This window comes from Marmota flaviventris, chromosome 13 (genome assembly GCF_047511675.1).
Source record: "Marmota flaviventris isolate mMarFla1 chromosome 13, mMarFla1.hap1, whole genome shotgun sequence".
Classification (NCBI taxonomy): domain Eukaryota; kingdom Metazoa; phylum Chordata; class Mammalia; order Rodentia; family Sciuridae; genus Marmota; species Marmota flaviventris.
Window position 1 is genome coordinate 54,803,399 of NC_092510.1, and position 18,362 is coordinate 54,821,760.

Genomic DNA, 18,362 nt, shown 5'->3' on the forward strand with positions numbered 1-18,362 from the left:
ACAGAGAGGGGATTTATTACTTCTGTATTTAAAAATCACATGATGAGGACCAGAGTACTGCTTCAAAAAACAAACAAACAAACAAAAAAAAACACTCCAAATCTAGCTAACTATTAGAATTTTGTGGGAAACACATTTTGCTGTCTGGATAATAGGAGGTTGGCAAGTTTTTCCAAAATTTGTTACTAGTTTATAAACGTACATGGTATGCTATTTGGAAGACATGTGATTATCTAATATTCAGGTCTAAAGTATATCACTGTAATAGCTGCCCTTATTTATTTATTTATTTTGGTGGGGAGGAGAGTTGTTTTTTTTTTTTAAATCTGACCTAGTTTCTTGGTTACTGACTTATGGGGAAAAAAAAATCTTTACATTGCCAAATCAAAAATTTTGCCACACAATTTAGTTACAAAAGTAAAAATGGCCCAAATTACATATAAATGTTTTTAGTTAAACCAAAGAGATATATTAGTTTAACCACATAAATTTCTGGTTTAGTGAGAATATGTGAATTATCAGTCAGAAATATTTCCATATAAGCATTTCCCTCCCCTTTCACCTGTAAAGTTAAGAACAAACTATAACTAAAACCACACAATTCATCAGTCACCTAATGTCCAAAATAACTTGGAAAGTATCATCTCTGTAATTGCACATTGAGAAGTGGACTACAATAACGAATGCTTCAAGTACAGTTCATGCCAATCATCATAAAGAATCATAACATTCTTGAAAGTACACTTGTCCTCTGGGAGGACACTTCAGAGAAGTAATTTACAAGGAGCATGGCTGTATTATAATTTTTTTTAAAAGGAAAAAATAGTTTCTTTGGATAGAAAGAAACAGTGTAAAAAATGCTTTTTAAAATGCAGAAATCACTCCATTACCAATCTGCATTTACATTACTGCCTACTAGAAGAATGGGTCTGGAGAGACCATTTTTTTGTACAGACACTAGTTAATCTCTGAATGAAAAGACAGCATCTGGCACAGGAGCAAATGAGGGAGATCCTGGTCTATTAGCACAGAGACTTCCTTAAGGCTGATCCAGGGACAGACCTTTGGATCCAGAAGCATTTCTTCCTTTCTTTTCATTGTGGTTGAGTTCCTAGTAAAGACCTAGAAGATGAGCTGTTCTCACTTTTCATTTCTCCATTTATGGAGAGGATAGAATAATGACACCAAAAAGTACTTTGGTTTTTTTTTTCTTTTAAAAAATAATTTTCTTTCTTTTGCATGCCACAGGACAGAGTTCTAGTTCCAAAACAAGGGTACAAGAACAAAAATATCCCCCACCCCCCAACCATCTTTACTTTCACCAATACAGGAAATCCTTCTGGAAACATTAGCAAGGGACTAAACAGGTTTCGAACCACTGAATCTACAAGTTAATACACAGTCTGTTATGGCAGAATAACCAAGATTTTTCCCCCAAAGAAAGATTTTAATTTTTCAAATATAAAAGAGTCTAAGAGAATCGTATGTGAACAAACAAAACTCTGATTCCTGGTTTTACAATAAAGATGAATACCAAGCTGGCAGCTGAAGAGAGCTGAACCTCTAATAAATAGATCCAAATTAAGAATTTCTACATTTCTTTAGAAAACAGGATTGGAATTTTTTTTTCAAATGCTGATCCTGTGGAATGCCTTTACTTCCATATTTGCCTAATATTATAACAGTAAAACAGACACAAGAATGTCGATGACAGCTCGACAATGCTGCAGTCAGGACGTTTACAGGTACGCTCTTGTATAAGTCCTACAGGTTTATTGACTAAGGCTAGACAGCAATTCATATGATCCTATTTGGTGCCTTTTCTACCATGGTCCAAGATCATTACATGGAAACAGCCAAGGTCTGGCCCCAACTTTCAGAAAAAAGACCACAAAGAAGAAAATCAAAGTGGCTATTTGGTCCCCCCAGTTGAAAATTTGTGTCCTGGAACTGGAAAAACAAAAGGTGGAAAATACAGACTGCAACAAGTTAAAGGACTTGGAAAAAGTTGGTGGAAAGTGGCACGGTATACAAGTAAGGTCACTGGGCTTGGGATGGCAAGGGCGCTGCATTGAAAGAGCATCCACGGGACCAAGTACTCATAATGTCTGGTGGTGTCATTCCCTCAACGACTTTAGAATATCTGTATGCGATAATAAATAGATCAGTTATGTAATAAGGCAGTGTGTTGAGTATGCGTTCGTCCTGTGGAATGAACCACCACGGAGAGAGACATGATACCATACACATTCTTTAAGTTTTCTTGTATTGTGTTTGCTTTGTTTGTTTTCAAGGCTATCCAGGCTAACTCTTCCCGGGGATTTCCTTGGAGAGAAGAGTGGTCCGCTGAGGCTGGTTTGCTTAACCTCTCCTTTATCAAGAGATGATGACTGGCTTTAAAGGAAAATAAAGCTGAAGGTTGTTTGATTTTTATTTTTTCCCTTTTGGTTGCATCATTCTGAGTGTTTTCATATAAACAACAATAACAAAAAAAAAATCACAACCAAAAAAAAAAAAAAAAAAAAGCAATAGTTTTTGATGCATCCAGTTGTTATATCCTCAGGATGTTCCAGATGTTTCCAGGTAACTCTGTAGTTTACGGACTGTAGTTTTGTCCAGCGAGCAAAGATCAAAATCAAATGTTGTGTTTGTGATATGAAAGTGTCCAGTTTCTTCTATAAGGTTCACAATCTGAAGGAGTAAAGAAAAAAAAGTTTGAGAAATAAGTAAAAGACATCAAAAGGCTCAGATTAAGAGATGGAGGGGCTCAAACATGGATCCAAGTGATAAACACCCTTATTTATAATGAGAAAAATCAAAAGTACCTTACTTAGCCAGTTTGGTAAGTCAAATATACATAAAGTCTTCGAAAAATTCTCACAGAAAACAGACTTATTTGTTCTCAATTTTCATCCTTTTAAAATGCTGCTTTCAAGTCAACAAGAGAATATTTTCCTTGGGTGGGTGGTTAGGGAGAAAGAAAATTTCAAGACTTCTATAAAAATTAATTCCTGATCAACAGATAGTGACTATGCTTAACAGACATAAACAAACTTCAACCTAGAAATAACAAAACTTCTTTCAAAAAACAACACATGCAAACAAAAAAAAAAATCATTTTTATTTGAGTACATAATTATTGAAAATTTAGACAGTATAGAAACGCACAAAGAAAATAATAATAGAAACTACGTATAATCCCCCTGATGAACACAGTATTGAGTATGGGCCCCCAGGGACCCCCCCTATGTCACCAGGACTATTTTGTTCTCTAATCTGGGTACTGGTTACACACCCCATGTTCACTTTGTAGCTGTACATGTTCTGCTACTTTTATAAAAAATACATACAAATGTTTATTACTTATAGTTGTGCTCAGCTATTCCCTTGAGTATTCCGGAGAGAAAAATTTTATGTAGAAAAAGAGAGGATGCCAATGTCTCCCCAATTAGAACAAGATACACTGCATTTCTGTTTTGGCTCCAACTTATGGAAAAATGACATGTTAAATGGCAGTGGTGGCAGAGGTGGTATTCTCTTGCCAAGGCTTGTAGCAGGACCGTTTTGAAATTTCAATATGAAGAATGAAGTTGGGTCTGGACAGTTCTGAAATTTCAATATGAAGAATGATGTTGGGTCTGGGTGTGAGACATTCTTTTTCCATGTACTGTCTTTCTACTCCAATGTTACTAATAATCTTATCAGAAATGGATACTGGGCCTGGGCAGTGGGGTTTTTAACTAGGTGTGTTAATGGTTCAGAAGTGGGATGGGAATTAACTTTAGCAATCTTTGAGAGAGAGGAAAATCAGCCTTAGGGCAAGAGAAAGAATATTTGCACAAAGTGAACACTTGGCAAACTTCCACTTCTCATTTGTCTGTATTATTCCTTTTCTATCTCCTGATTCTAAATCTCTTTAGTTCAATAATTTTAAGAATTTTAAATTATTTACCCTATGATTTATTCAATTAATTTTTGGATTATCTGATGCCAATCTGAAAACCAGCAGAATTAAGACTTTTCACCTTCTCTTATTACACTTACTTTTCCTTGAAACATCTGTGAACTATTCCCTATGGCTCAGTGGGTCTTACCAGAAAAAGTGTTCCCCATTCCTGATGCTATTTTTTTTATCTCAACAGAAGCATATTAGACATATTAAGCCTAAATCTAATTAACTGCGAAACTCCAAACTGAACTGTTATTGTCTTATTCAATCTCTGAAACTATTTTTGGAGATATAATTATGGTTTTAATAATACAACAAGTTATGCCTACTGTGGAACATGACAGTTCCTGCAAACTGATCATCTATTTTCCATTATCCCCTTTACTAACAGGAACCTGACTTTTTGAGAGTAGCAAATATGCTCAGCTAAAATGCTTGCCTCATCAGAATGCTGTGTAGCACTCGGTACTACTATTTATAACGTACTTGTCAGAAACCACTGGCATTTAAAAAAAAAATTGTTGAAAATGTTACGGACGATGAACATGTGCCTTTTGCCTTCTGACCTTCTTCCTCTCTTTAATGTAGATGCAATGCCCAGAAGCACAGCAGCCATCTTCCATTCAGGAGGATGAATGCAACATATGAAAGATGGCAGAGCAGAAAAACAGAGTTTGTGTCTTCAGTGGCATCTTTTAAGCCACAAGATTGACTATGGATTACTATCCCTGGGCCTAACACATGTTGAGGAGGAAAGGAGGAGGGAACCTCATTCGCTTAAGCTACTGGATTCAGGGCTCCATTATATCTATCAATAGATCATCTGAAAGGATATGCCCAATTGTGATTAAAATATACCATTCATGGAGGAATTCATCAAAAATTACTGTATCAACACACAAAACAACCAAAATGGACACTGAAGTGTTTATTAACAAATAGTTTTAGAACTCTCACTGATTCCCCACAAATATTTACATATAGACATAAACACACAGTTGTGTTCACACACACAAGCCTTTCATGGCAATCATATACTTAATTATACTAAACACTGGCTGAAATAAGAGTACTTTCCTGAGTACATTATCTTTTTTTTTCTTTTACTACATTATGTAGAAACTGTGTATCTAGTATGTATTGGTAAATTTCAGGATTAAAAAAATAGTCTCTTCAGAGCTACTATAATTTCAAATATATACAATAGAGATAATTACCAAGTAGACCAGAGGTGGACTCCTCTCCCCAACTAGTGGGATAGCAGGTAAGTGACAAGGCATTCAGAAGAGGGAGTTCTGGATTTGGCCTATAAAGTTCTTCTGCTCTTTATATGAATGGCACTGGAACATTATAACATCTGAGCCTCAGATTCCTCATAAGTAAAATGGGGACAATGCTATCTCTTCTACATATCATACAAGGATTTGCAGAGGATTAAATAAGATATGGTAAATAATTTCCTTATAAACTATAAATTACTACCTAGATCAGGGCACCATGGTTATGGTCATCATGTAAACTTATTATGTGGGAGATAACTAAAGAGCACATGGATTATCAGACCTGGTGCTTTTATCTCTGGCCCTTAACTACTGTTAGCCATTTCATTAGCAATAAAACAAATGAAGCAAGAAAAAAAAATGCAGAACCTAAAACTCAAAAAAAGTCTACCTGATATTTTTCTTTTGTGGCTCTGGGGATTGAACCCAGGGAAGCTCTACTACTGGTATCCATTCCCAGCAATTTTTTGGGGGGGAGGTGTTACTAGGGACTGAACTCAGGGGCACTTGGCCACTGCGCCACATCCCCAGCCCTATTTTGTATTTTATTTAGAAACAGGGTCTCAATGAGTTGCTTAGCACCTTGCCATTGCTGAGGCTGGCTTTGAACTCATGATTCTCCTGTCTCAACTCCCAAGACGCTAAGATTATAGGTGTATGCCACCGCACCTGGCAATTCCCAACCTATTTTATTTTTGAGACAGGATCTCACTAAGTTGCCCAGGCTGGCTTTGAGCTTGCAATCGTCCTGCCTCAGCCTCACCTAGGATTGCAGGTGTGTGCAAATGTGCCAGGTTGAATTTATTATTATTAACAATTTTTTAAAATAATCATAACAAAAGTTTTCAGGGAGAAGGGGAGAAAACAGATGAAGCCAAATAGTTGAAATGATGGGCTAAAACTGCAATGTACTGGGTAACAGAAGCTCAGCCCTACATATTATCCTAAAATAACAGGGAACTTACCCTTTTAAGAAAATAGTTTTCTATGACTCAATATAGTGGTTCACTAATTATTGAACAATAAACAGAAAACTGGGCAATAAAAATTCCTTCTAGAAAAAAAGCCTCTTAATTTTAAAGCAAATAAACACTTCGGCCCGCTAGGAAATAAAGCCCGGTCATCTCACATGCATTATAACATCTTTAGGTTTCCAGGGCTTCCCACCCAGCCTCCCACTTTCTCCACCACTAGCATGCCCCACCCTGCCTGCAGCCACACATATGCAAAGATAGAAAGGGAATCTGATAAATCTAACTAAATGAGCCCTGCAACTTTAATGGGAGTCTATAAGAATACATCAGGGCAGATGCAGAGACAGTCTAAAGGCAGTAGTAGTGGGAGCAGTTGGGTAGTTTGGGACTATTTGCCAAAGGGAACGGCATTAATGATTTAAGTTATTAGAGCATGTACCCATGTCCTCAATTAAGTAAAGACTCCATAAAGAAAAATAAGTGCACATTCCTTTCCAGGAATCCCGATAGCTCAAACATCAGAAACACCATGTTAATGTGCTTTATTCCAATGACACAGGCCGCAAAGCCTGAAAACACGCTGCTAGTCTCCAAAGGACTCCACTCTTTTTGTAGGAATATAGTTTCTGGGATGTAATGTGGGTTTACCTTGCTGTCATTATGCTGCATCAAAATGCAATCATAATGCCCATCTAGAAGAATAATAGAAGACAGAGTAACTGCAGATAAAAGCATTCAAGGGAACAGGGTACATATGGGTAGTGAAAAAGGAAGTGTGTAAACTGCTTAACTCATTCTTCAGATGATGGCTGTTGTGAAAACATTTGTGATGGATGATTTCCTGCCACATCAGCCTTTTAAGGGGGTATCACAGAGGCTGTTGGTTGTTTTGTTTCAAGGAGGGTACTATCTACTTGTTAAGTCTATGACTCCCTCCCCTAACTCTGGTTTTTTAATTATAGAAAGCTACATGCATTCATTTACACACGATCTTAGCCAGGAGGCGGAGAAGCGATAGATGCCTTATTTTTGGTTGACTTATATTTTCAAATGCCAGGGCTCTTCCCATTCAAAGTCGCTTCTTCTAGGAGGGGGAAAGTCTTGAACAAGCTTTGCTTTAACTGATTCTACCTCAAGTGGAGCCAGTGCTCTGGTAAAATATCCTCTACTCCAGACAGGGAAGCCCTGTCTTCCACATGAAAATGTGTACCTCCTTTGGGCTACAATGCAGGCTATCAGACTCCAATCTACAAAGGATACCAATATGACAGGTAATTTCCCAGGATGGAGGAAATCATTTGCAGCAGAACACTTCTTAGGAAGGGTTCTCTGTGTTGTTAGGAGGAATACTCTAATACACCACTCATTCCTCAATCCCTGAAGGTGATTCTAAAAGAATGATAGCTGGTATCTAAATTGATATACTCTGTTCTAAGGAAGTTCTGGGTTTTCTCAGATTTTTTTTTTTTTTCTTTCAGGCAAGGATACAAATCAAGCTTGCAGCTGAACTGCTAGGGAGGTTAAATATTTTTCACTTCAGTCTACAAATAAATGTGGAACACATGGTTTAAAGAAAAATCAAATTATTAATCAGTCCTAGGTACTCTCTCCTTCTCTTTGTGTCCGCTCTACTGTATATTTACACTATGGAAAAGTGGCTTAGGCACATAGCCTCCCTTGAGCCAATGCTTTCTGTTCATTAAACTAAATACTGAGTGCCAGGATAGCATGTCCCCAGCGTAAAACATGCTATTAACCCCTTTTGTGAGCCAAATAAAATTGTCAGAGCAGATTTTTTTGATAGGGATGCACTGAACAGGAAAGAACTCAGGATATCATTCTGGGCCCACCAGAAATTCTGCCGCAGGTGTTCAAGTCTGTATGGAGGAGAACACAGAGACTTTGTAGAATGCATGCCACGAGATGAGCAGCCCTCAAGGTGGAGAATAACATTAGTTCTCAATAGTGCTATGTTTTACAATAGGAATTAATTAAGCAGTAAACCGTGACAGGACATGCATCATGGTATCATAATCACAAGCCTCAGCTGCATTACAAGGCAAAAGGCCAAAGACTGAGAGCTTTCAACCAGCCTGGGAATGCAATTAGGGTGAGAGGCTGTGTGCCCTGGGGTGCCTTTTTTGCCAGGTTAAAAATTCATAGATATTACTTTCTCCCTGTAGAATACTAAAATAATCCACTTGGATGGAATTCTACTAAGCTTCCTTCCCTCACAATTCTCTCAAAGGTCAAAATAAAGGACAACATTAAATTAGGAATGCCAATGACACCACAAGGTAAGACCCTGCCCAGTGGCATACTGTCCTTGATTCGTTGTCTGTGCTTTCTCTGTGAAGGTGCCCCCACCCAACTCAAACATCTGTCTCACTTTCCTGTGAGACTCACAATTTAGGCCTAGCTTGGGCATTAACAGCTTTCTTGGGCAATTCTTCCACAGTGGTTCAGAGTTGGTATCTGGGAAGGGATGGGAAGATCAGCTAATAGATTTACTGTCGGTATTAGTCAATTAACCCCAAATAATTGGTAAATGGCAGGCAATACAATTTTCCCTTCTACAGGAGAAAGTTGAAGAAAATCACACTTGGTCCTCTGTATCTGTGGGTTCTGCATCCTCAGATTGAACATAGATTGAAAATATTTTTTTGGGGAAAACTGTGCTGAACATGTACAGATTTTTTTCTTGTGCGTTTTATTCTCTCAACAATACAGTAGAGCAGTGATGACCAAAGCATTTACATTGTTTTAGGAATTACGAGTAACCTAGAGATGATTTAAAGAATGGAGGATGTGCACAGGTTATATGCAAATACTATGCCATCTTAGATGAGAGAGTCGAGCATCACAGAATTTGGTATCCAATGGGGACCTGAAACCTATGCTCTGTGGATGCCAAGGGAGAATGTACTTGCAAAGTACTGACTTAGGTTAAGCCACTCAAATCCTGCTCCCCCTGACCCCCATACTCACTTAAGAGAAAAATGCAAGACATGTAACTTATCCACAAACAAGAACCTAGGTCTGTAGACAAAGTCTTTTGTTCAAATCTAAAACTTTAGAAGGGTTAAAAGTTTATCAGACCAGTCAGGAAACTTGGCGAGTTTGAGAGTGTGTATTTATAGATTTAAGCAAAAATGTACACAGAATATAAATGTGACCATCAACCATTAAACATTTACAAAATAATTCACACACAGCTGGGGCAGATTAAGTACTAATTTCCAGTCATTTGAAAGTAGTAAAAAAGAAAAAAATTTTGAAGTGAAACAATTTGCAAACTCGCCCTGGAATTTGGACGCACAGACTTTTTGGGTGTTAAAGAAAAATTATTTTATCAATAGCCACTGTTAATACAATAAAGGCATGTACTCGAACTGTACAAAAACTAAAACCCACTTTTCTTATCTTCTCAAAACATCACATTGTATTAATAGAAGTTTCCTCACCCTACAAGCATTTCACAGTTGAGTTCATAATAATAGAATGTACGCTTAACAAGATAAGGGAAATGAAGAAAATATTTATTTTCCTTAGAACGGCACTGGAAAAAGGTTACTAAATTCAATCACAAATGTTTATAACACTTGACTCAAAATTCTTATCACTGTTTTCCCATGAAACCAGAAGCTTGGTCCCAGTGGCTCCTACGTTCCTACTGTCCCCTCCCTTACCTCATATTACAACATTAGCCACTGACTACACTGGGGAAGGAAAGAATCACCATGGAGCTAGAAGCCGACTTCTAGGCGGCCTCAAAAATCAGAACCCTCCCCAAATACTTCAGCAGGTGCCATGGCCCCATTCCAATCACAAGATGCTGCTGTGGCTCCAAGTGCTACCTCACTAGCCCAGGATAAAGCAGAGCCTGGGGTCTCCCAGAACAGTTGTGCTGAGAGGCATTTCTCACCTGTTGCAGAATGTGTCTTTCCCTCAGCGTCATCAACCTTCTGTGAAGTTCCACCAGCTCGTCCAGGTAAGCCTGGAAGAGAAGGGCACCCCAAGAACAAGCACTTTAGGAAGCAGTTGAAAAATAAGAAAGCACTCACAGGCGAAGTTGGACGCTCCTCATCCTACCATTCTACACAAGCCACTCGAACTGTGTCCAAAGGCCTTTGCTGACCAGGTCTGTCCTGGTTCCTGGTTGACCTTCACCTTTACCAAGCTTGCATTACAATGGGGGAGTAAGCAACTCTCTCACCTATTTACTCTCAACAAAAGTCCCGTGGGCAGACTCACCTTACTCCAATAAAGTATATACAAGGATTGGGGGAAATTCAATGCTAAATTGTGGGTTTTAACATGTTATCACAGGCTTTCATTTTTATCCTTTCATTTTTTTTATTCTTTAATCTCAGAAAAAAAAAAAAGCTTAAGTTTGAAGATGGGAGTATCAGTGCACATTACCAGGTAGGTTACAGCAAACTCTTAATTTAAAAAAAAAAAAAAAAAAGACTCCCAATTGTACCAAACATTTCAGATAAACAATGACAGCAAATGACCAAAGAACAAAATAATATCAATAATACCTTATAAAAAACAGATCACTATCCCAATTACCATCTGGTTTATGAAGAGCTCCCCTAGAAGTGCAGAGGGGTACTTCTCTTTCCATATGTTCAAACTCACAAGTCTTTATTAGTGTGACTGCATGGGTACCCCCAGAATCATTTTCAGTAAGGGCAAAGGAAAGATTTACAAAGCATTAGAGAGGTCTTCCTGCCCCTGCAAACACATTAGGGACCTGCCTTTTCCAGGTGACTTAAGCACTACCAAGTCTTGTAGTCAGATTTCAGAGGCAAGATGCATACAAACACCCTGCACTGGGATCAGAGGTCTTGCTCACTTACATCTCACAATCTTACCTCCCAATTCAATGTGTTCAAAATCCCTTGGAAATGTAGGCCCACATCAAATGGTAGCATATGGTCAAGCTTAATAATGAAGACATGAGCAAGGCATGGAAAATAAACTACAAAGCACAGGGATGAAACACTCATCGTGTGGAAATCTTGGGCATTTCTGATGAAGAAAATGGAGGGACAGCTAGCAAGTATGATCAAGGGAAACCAGAAGACAAGAAGGCCACAGCACTCACACCAATGGGCTGGAAACCTACCTTGTCACATTCACCATTCTTTATTTGCTTATCCGATTTGCTTTGCTTTATTGGACTCTTCACTTCAAGAATCTAGGGATCAAAGAGAACACTGTGTTAAATTTTATTTCAAGCACCTGCTAGCTAACCTCCCACATAAACAAAGGTACTCACTCCATGAAATACCAGACAATAACATTGTTTACCAAATGGCATTTCCCCGCTATAGTTTTCCTTCTATTCTAATCTTACTTTTGCTTGGAAAATAAATTACTTGTCTCTGAAATGCTGAGTCAGAGCAACAGAACTTTAAAAAAAAGTTGATGATAAGGAAATTGATCTAAGCTTCCAAAGCTGCTTCTCTTTTGTGACAACACTCTCACACATATGTATGGCAGCTGAGTTATTCTGAGATTACAGTCCCCTCTGGCAAGAATTTTTTCCTCTTCATTCTGCTGTTTCAGCATGACTACCAGTGCTCAGTAGGCTAGGGATGATAAAAACAAACCCTCAGATGCCCTCTACAGTACCTGCCTTTCAGAGTCTCAAATAACTCGTATTCACTAAGCTGACACTGAAACTTCCTTTGGGAAGGAAAGTGGCCATCAGGTATACCCATGCTCCAGTCCGGGATCCTGCAACTCCAGAAACAGACAGGACTGTCTTCTGTGCTTCAAGAGATGGTGTGATAACACATGGTAAGATGCCAGGCACCTTTCCTTTTATCTGGACCCACTGCAGCTTAGGGTCTTAACAGTAGTCCTGTGTGCTGTTCAGAAGCTTGGAAATGTAGGCCCACGTCAAATGGTAGCACATGGTCAAGATAGGGAGTTATAGTTCTAACTAATAAAAGGAGATGACTATTATTTAATAAATGTAGATGATTTATTAAGGTCTTCAAAATTCTGAGGGAAACAAGTTTTAAATGGCACTGGCTTGAAAAGGCTGAGCACCCTTAAAATGTATAAATGGCAAGAAATGTGTACAGACATCAGAAGCAAAGCAATTTGTCCTTTTCACTGTAACCTTATTTCCAAGTGAGTTGTTATAACCAGAGACTAATATTAAGGAGGAAATGCCAAGTAAAGGACTTCCTTTAACAAGTTTCATATTCCTTCTACTCTTCCCTCGACTATCCCCTGCCCTACCTCAGGCATGGCTTTGTTCTCAGTATGCCATATTCCATAGCACAAAGAAAAATTTAAGAACCAAACTACTCTATATTTGCACTGTCAAAAACAGGAGATTGGGCTCAGAAGAACCAAGTTCAGGCCCCAGCCTTATCATTTAACATTTTTTGGCCCCAAAAGATGTAATGAAGAAATGGAATGCGATAACACTCAGGTTCCCATTTAAAAGTTTAAAATTTTATACTACTAATAAGCATTTTACTTGTCAAAGCTAGGACCACAACCTTCTGGGAAAGACCAAATAGTCCTAAATGGGATTATTTCTCTTTGAATTGAAAATAAAGCATGGGTCAAGAAGTATGCTACCAGTCTCTCCTGAGATTCACACTTCCTTCTTCATTTTTAAAACTGAGATAACCAAATGACCAATCTGACCAGGACAACTGACAATATAATACTTTTGGCAACAAAAGGAAATTACTGAGTAGCAGCTGCAAGGCGATCATTTTTGTAACGTGCTCCCTGTGAAGGAAACCAAACACTCCACAGCATTCAGAATTTCCTCCTCTCGGTTGGAAATGAGACCTCCAGGGGAAAATCAGCATCAAGACCTAGGAGTAAGTAGGTCAGTAGATGGCAGTCCTAGCCAACTCAGACACCAGGCTGGGCCTTGCTGAGACAATCCTGGGAGATTTCAGGCAAGAGAAAAATCTCCACTGTGCCTTGTGCACTGAAGAACAGAATTTCCTTCCCATCACATCCCGCTCCTCCCATGGTCCCATCCCCCATTTGGTGCACTCTGGGTGTTGAAGTGCTGTGGATGCTATTTTTGCAATGGAACTCTGCTAACTAGGTTTAGAGGGTCCTGCCACATTCTCTTCAAAGCAGAAAACAGAACATTTGGGAGCTTAAGTCCCACCCCACGCATTCCGTAAGTGCTACAGCACAGAAGGCTAAAATACATTGAAATCCTAGTTTCTTTCTTCTGGAGGCTGCAGTGGCAGGAACAAAAGCTCCCGGTGTCAGTGACCCGCCTCAAGTTACTGAGTGGCTGCCCAGAGAGGGCTTAGTTAATCTTCCTTCTTTGATCTCTCCCTGCTCCAAAATAAACAGCTTTGTCAAAACCTCATTCTGAGAGAGTTGAGCCATGCTGAAGACAATTGTTTTATTTATGATCATTTCTTATCTTTAGGGAAACGACTCCAGAATATAAAAGCACAACACCTTGTCTTCCAGAGGCCTATTTCAAACCAGTTTAACTGGATAGACTCTCTTTAATTTCATTCAGCATGCCTGGCAGGCTGAAAGGTGATTTATGATATTCTGAGTATTAGCTCAGGTCCAATGGATCACTTCCTTCCTTCAAGTCCCCTCACCTCTTCCCTTCCTGCCACACTCTGAACTAAAAAAAGATATGGTATTTTGTTTTCATTTGAAATTCACACAAGGGAGGTTTGGGGTGGGAAAAAGTCATCTCTAGTTAAAATGGTACAATACTCGTTATTATTCCCTATTAAACTGTACAAAAGAAAACACAGCCACCAAGACTGCTGAAATAAACCAAGGGTAGATATAATAATATCAGAAAAGAGCCTAATTGTGATTGGTAGTATTTCTGTCCTTACTCTGAGGATATGGCTTGAGAATCAAATTTTCAAGATGGTATTTTTCTGTATCCCTTCCCTTAGAATGACAATTCAGTTATTCAGAGGATGGATTCTCTACTGATAGGAGTTACATTAAACATGAAAAATCTAACAATACCCAGCTAATCACTTGCTTTGTTAACTTGGGGCTCCCACCCTCAACATTTTTTGGGGGGGAGTTAGTCTGATAGTGTTAGAATCAATTAGCACATTTCCTCTTTCTGAGTCCCTGGAAGATTTGAGAAAAGACAATAGGCAATTCAGCTTTGCCACTGCTTTATGGAAATTTGCAAGTACTGTGCAAACTCATTATTAACTGCAGGTAAAGAGCAGCCAAAAGGCAAGAAAGAAGGAAACCCAGAGTCTTCCCATTTCAGAATTAGGTTTCCCCAGTAAGTTCTCATCCTTTCTATTTGATGTGCAATTTCAGACACCACTTTGCACTTATATGTGCACACTCTCTCTCACACACCTTTAAATATAAGACAAAAACATTCCAGACTGTAATTTAAGTGACTTTTAGGCATTCTGAAGTTTTTACTATTTCTATCAGTACAGAGAACTTAGAAATACAATAATTTTTTTTAACTCCATAAATGCTGACTTAAAAGGATGGCATCACCTGAACTAGGACAGGTGATTTAAGGGGGTTAAGAAACTGGTCTGGACACAGTTTTAAAAACCTTTTCTGGCTCTCTCAGCTCAAAGACATAGGCCCACAGAGGTAATACTTCTGTGGTACATGTATTTCCTTCCCCAACTAGCTGAAAGTGAAGGCACACAAGCTTTCTTATGATGTTACAGGCACATGGAGAAAGTGACATTAACTGAGCACTGCTGGCAGATTGATGATTTGCATGTGTGAAGCTACATTTGTGGACTAATGCCGCGGAACCAGTGGAATGCTACTTAATTGGATAAAGTAATTTTTACTCAGATTTGTCCAGATAGATGATACTGTTCATTTTTGGCTTTGTTTTGCTAGACAGGTGAAAGAGGAAAATAGTGATAAAGAATCCACATCTTTCCCTAAAGCCAGTGTCAGCTCAAGACTGCACATTCAGGAAGGGTTTGAAGGGCAAGACAAGAGCTTGTAGGAGCTACACTCACTCAGCAAGGCCTGTCTTCATGATGACAGGGAGGGTTGCTGAAGGAGACTGATGAGGGTCCAAAGCACACCCTTGTGCCCTTCAGCCGGAGTACTGTCACCAAGAGCATCCTAGTTCTCATACACTGTCCACTGGAAGCAGAAATCAAGTCTAACTAGGTTTAAATCCGATATAAAATATAATTAAGGTCCAAATTCTTCTCTTTGACTAGTTCTTCCTGAACTAAAAGTTTGTAGAAGGATCCCCAATTATCTAGTTAGCCAGCCCAATGTTCCCCCCAACATCATGACTGGCCACATTTATGTCCCTTCTCTTTTAACTTTCTTCACTTAAAATACTTGACTGGTGGTGGTGGGCAGCCACGTGAGAGATGAGAGAGAGCCAGTCCCTGGGCATGGCTCAGACATGAGATGAGAAGAGCCGGACAGCAGACTGTGTAATACAATGATGAGGTTGAGCTTTTACTGACTGTGGAGGGCACAAAGAAACTGCAGCTGACCATTACAGGTTAGCTGGTGTGGCAAAGAGCACTGGTGACCTTCCTACCTCACAATGAAAGATTTAAGTTGCATATGAACTTTATAAATGAATTTAAAATTCTAAGAGCTCTTTGCCTACACTTCACACAAAATGGAAAAAGAAAATGTCTTCAGCGATAAAATAGCATTTTCCAACCAAAATAAAGATCACAGAATCAAGGGCAAGACCATTTGGAACAGAGGATACCTATGAAACTACACTTGTGGGAAAATACAGTTCTTTAATTTTCAAGTTAATATTCGTTTGGTAACTTGAATTAAACAATTATTGTAGAGGTCACAGGAAATCTGCCTAAACAAAAAGATAAGAATAGCTTACAGTAATGAATATCAACTCAATGCACAATGAGGCTTTTTACAATATTCATGATACCTGAAAACAGTTTATTTTAGTAAGTAATGAAAATGTTCCTATCTTATTCATTACAGCCTTCAAAGTTCTGCTTAGAATATATTCTGAGCTGTCAAATTAATAAGGTTTCCTTAAGCTCAATTCATAACAATGATAATGACCACAATTTTCTCTGTGTTTAATTATTCCTCACAATCTCAAGTGATGATAATCTTCTCTTGGATGAGAAACCTAAGACAGAATACCTATAATAATAAACATCTCCCATCAGCTACAGAATGCCAAGGAGGAACTGTGCATCCTTCCAATAACTACGAGGTAGGAGTTAACATCATTCATAGATGAAGGAATTGAGGGTCAGAAAAATTAATTTCCCAACAGCAAGTTACTGGTGGCAAAGCAAAGAACCTGCCTTTTCACTAGTCCCAAACGCCATATTCTTTCTAATTAAGCCACCTCCTTACTGCTGAGAGGAATAATATATAGAAATGAGGAGTGACTGGGCAACAACATGGGTTATCATCTCTTCCTCACCTACTTTATGAACCCATCCCCCATACCCAACTTCTCATGACATCATAAGTCCCTGTGCCCTGTGTTTATTCCTCAGCTTGGGGATTCCCATCTATTTGCCATTAAAAGAGACATTGTTTAAGCTTAAGAGGTAAAAAAAAAGTGTGTGCACTAGGTAGAAGTGATCACATCTAGTTCCACAGAGTCTTGTAAAGTGTGAACCCCACAACTTACCTGGTTGTTGTTGGTTTTTAATAATGGCGGTGGAGGTTCATGATGTAGGGGTGAAGAAGCAGAGCTGCTTTCACTATCACTGCCATCGCTTAAGCTAACTCTGAAAAGGAACACAGAAAAATCACAGGCATGACTACAAACAGGTGGTTCTTGAAGTACCTGTGCAAACTGTGATGAAAGGCAAGGAATCCAGACACTGACTATGGGAAAGTTCATTCTGACTCAGAACCACTAACATGGATTGGCACATACTTCATATCTGGAACCATGGAAAATGCTTCACCTGCTAGTTCTCTTTTTGCATAGGCGAGTAAAACTGGGCCTTAAACTGAATCACTCAGCGAGGATCACAGAGGTAAAAGTGGCAGCTCTAGGACTCAAACCCAAGCAGTGTGACCCAAAGCTAGTGCTCAGCCACTCTGTTGTACTGATAAATGAAGTCTGTTGTGCCAACCCCACCACCAGTCATTCCCACTGTGCCACGATTCAAGGATAACTCTAGTTCTGATTGCTAAAACACTGGAAAAACAGTCCATCTACACAAAGAAATGGTGTGCTTGGGATACTGCTTTAGAAAAATAAGATGGTATCTTTCAACAACTAAAGACAATAAAAATACCACCTCCTCCCTGTTTTTTTCTTTTCAGCATAAAATGGAATTATCTTCTAACCAGAGAAGAGAGAGTTCTTTATTCTACTCTGCTGAATGTGTGCCCTCCTTCTGAAGCGTCCTTCAGTGTTTGCTCCCTCTCTCTGGTTATACAGTAACCTAATATAATATTCTTTTCAGAAACAGAAAATGCTTTAGAAATCAGGTTAGTTTTTCTTCCCCTCTGAATAGGCAATCACATTCTAGCTCTATTATATATTCAGATAGACAGGATACATGATAGGAAATGAAAAGGATACACTGGGACATCCTTTTAGCAAAAACTGATGGAACTTGTTTTTCTTAACTAAATTACATTAATGAAGTGTTCAGCTGAAGCCTGCTTTAAAATGCTTCTCGACTGAAGTGGAGGGCTGAGTATTTAAACTGATTAAACAGTTGAGACTTCACAAGTGCAGCGCAGATCAAATGTTACACTGGCACTGCCGTGCTAAGAGCACATGTCAGGTGGGGAAAAGAAACTGTCCCCAACAATGTGTATCTACATCAGACAACTCACAAATGTTGATCTGACTTGTAATAACTCAGGGGATGGGGCAGAAAGTGTGTGGACAGCAGTTAATCACAGAATATCCTGATCTTCTAAATAACTTGGAAATTGCCTAAATAGGTCAGACTTTTTTTTCCTTTCCTTTTCTTCCTTTTTTTCTTTCTTTCTTTCTCTTTTTTTTTTCCTTAAATCAGCTAAACTGGAGAACAGCCAGTGGTCACGATCTTGGTTGGTCTAAGTAAGTTTCTTAATTCTAAGTATCAGCCCACTTTTAGGTCTGTTTGCTATTCCTGTTTCTTCTTGCCAAATGGAAAGTTTCTAGAGGGAATTATTTTAAAAAGCCAAGGCCATGAAGGTCCAGGT

At 38.8% G+C, this 18,362-nt stretch overlaps 1 protein-coding gene across 2 annotated transcripts in view; it reads right to left on the reverse strand.

Moving 5' to 3' along the window:
* Positions 1-2,249: 2,249 nt before the first annotated feature.
* The window catches only part of Mllt3 (MLLT3 super elongation complex subunit), a 259,432-nt gene continuing 243,319 nt past the window's right edge, over positions 2,250-18,362 (reverse strand). For both annotated transcript variants that reach the window (XM_027950583.2, XM_027950584.2), the window contains exons 8-11: positions 16,840-16,939; positions 11,338-11,409; positions 10,129-10,200; positions 2,250-2,691 (exon numbers count right to left, since the gene is read on the reverse strand). In XM_027950583.2, coding sequence (XP_027806384.2) covers positions 2,560-2,691; positions 10,129-10,200; positions 11,338-11,409; positions 16,840-16,939 — 376 coding nt within the window. In that variant the 3' untranslated portion in view covers positions 2,250-2,559. The remainder of the gene's footprint in view (positions 2,692-10,128; positions 10,201-11,337; positions 11,410-16,839; positions 16,940-18,362) is intronic.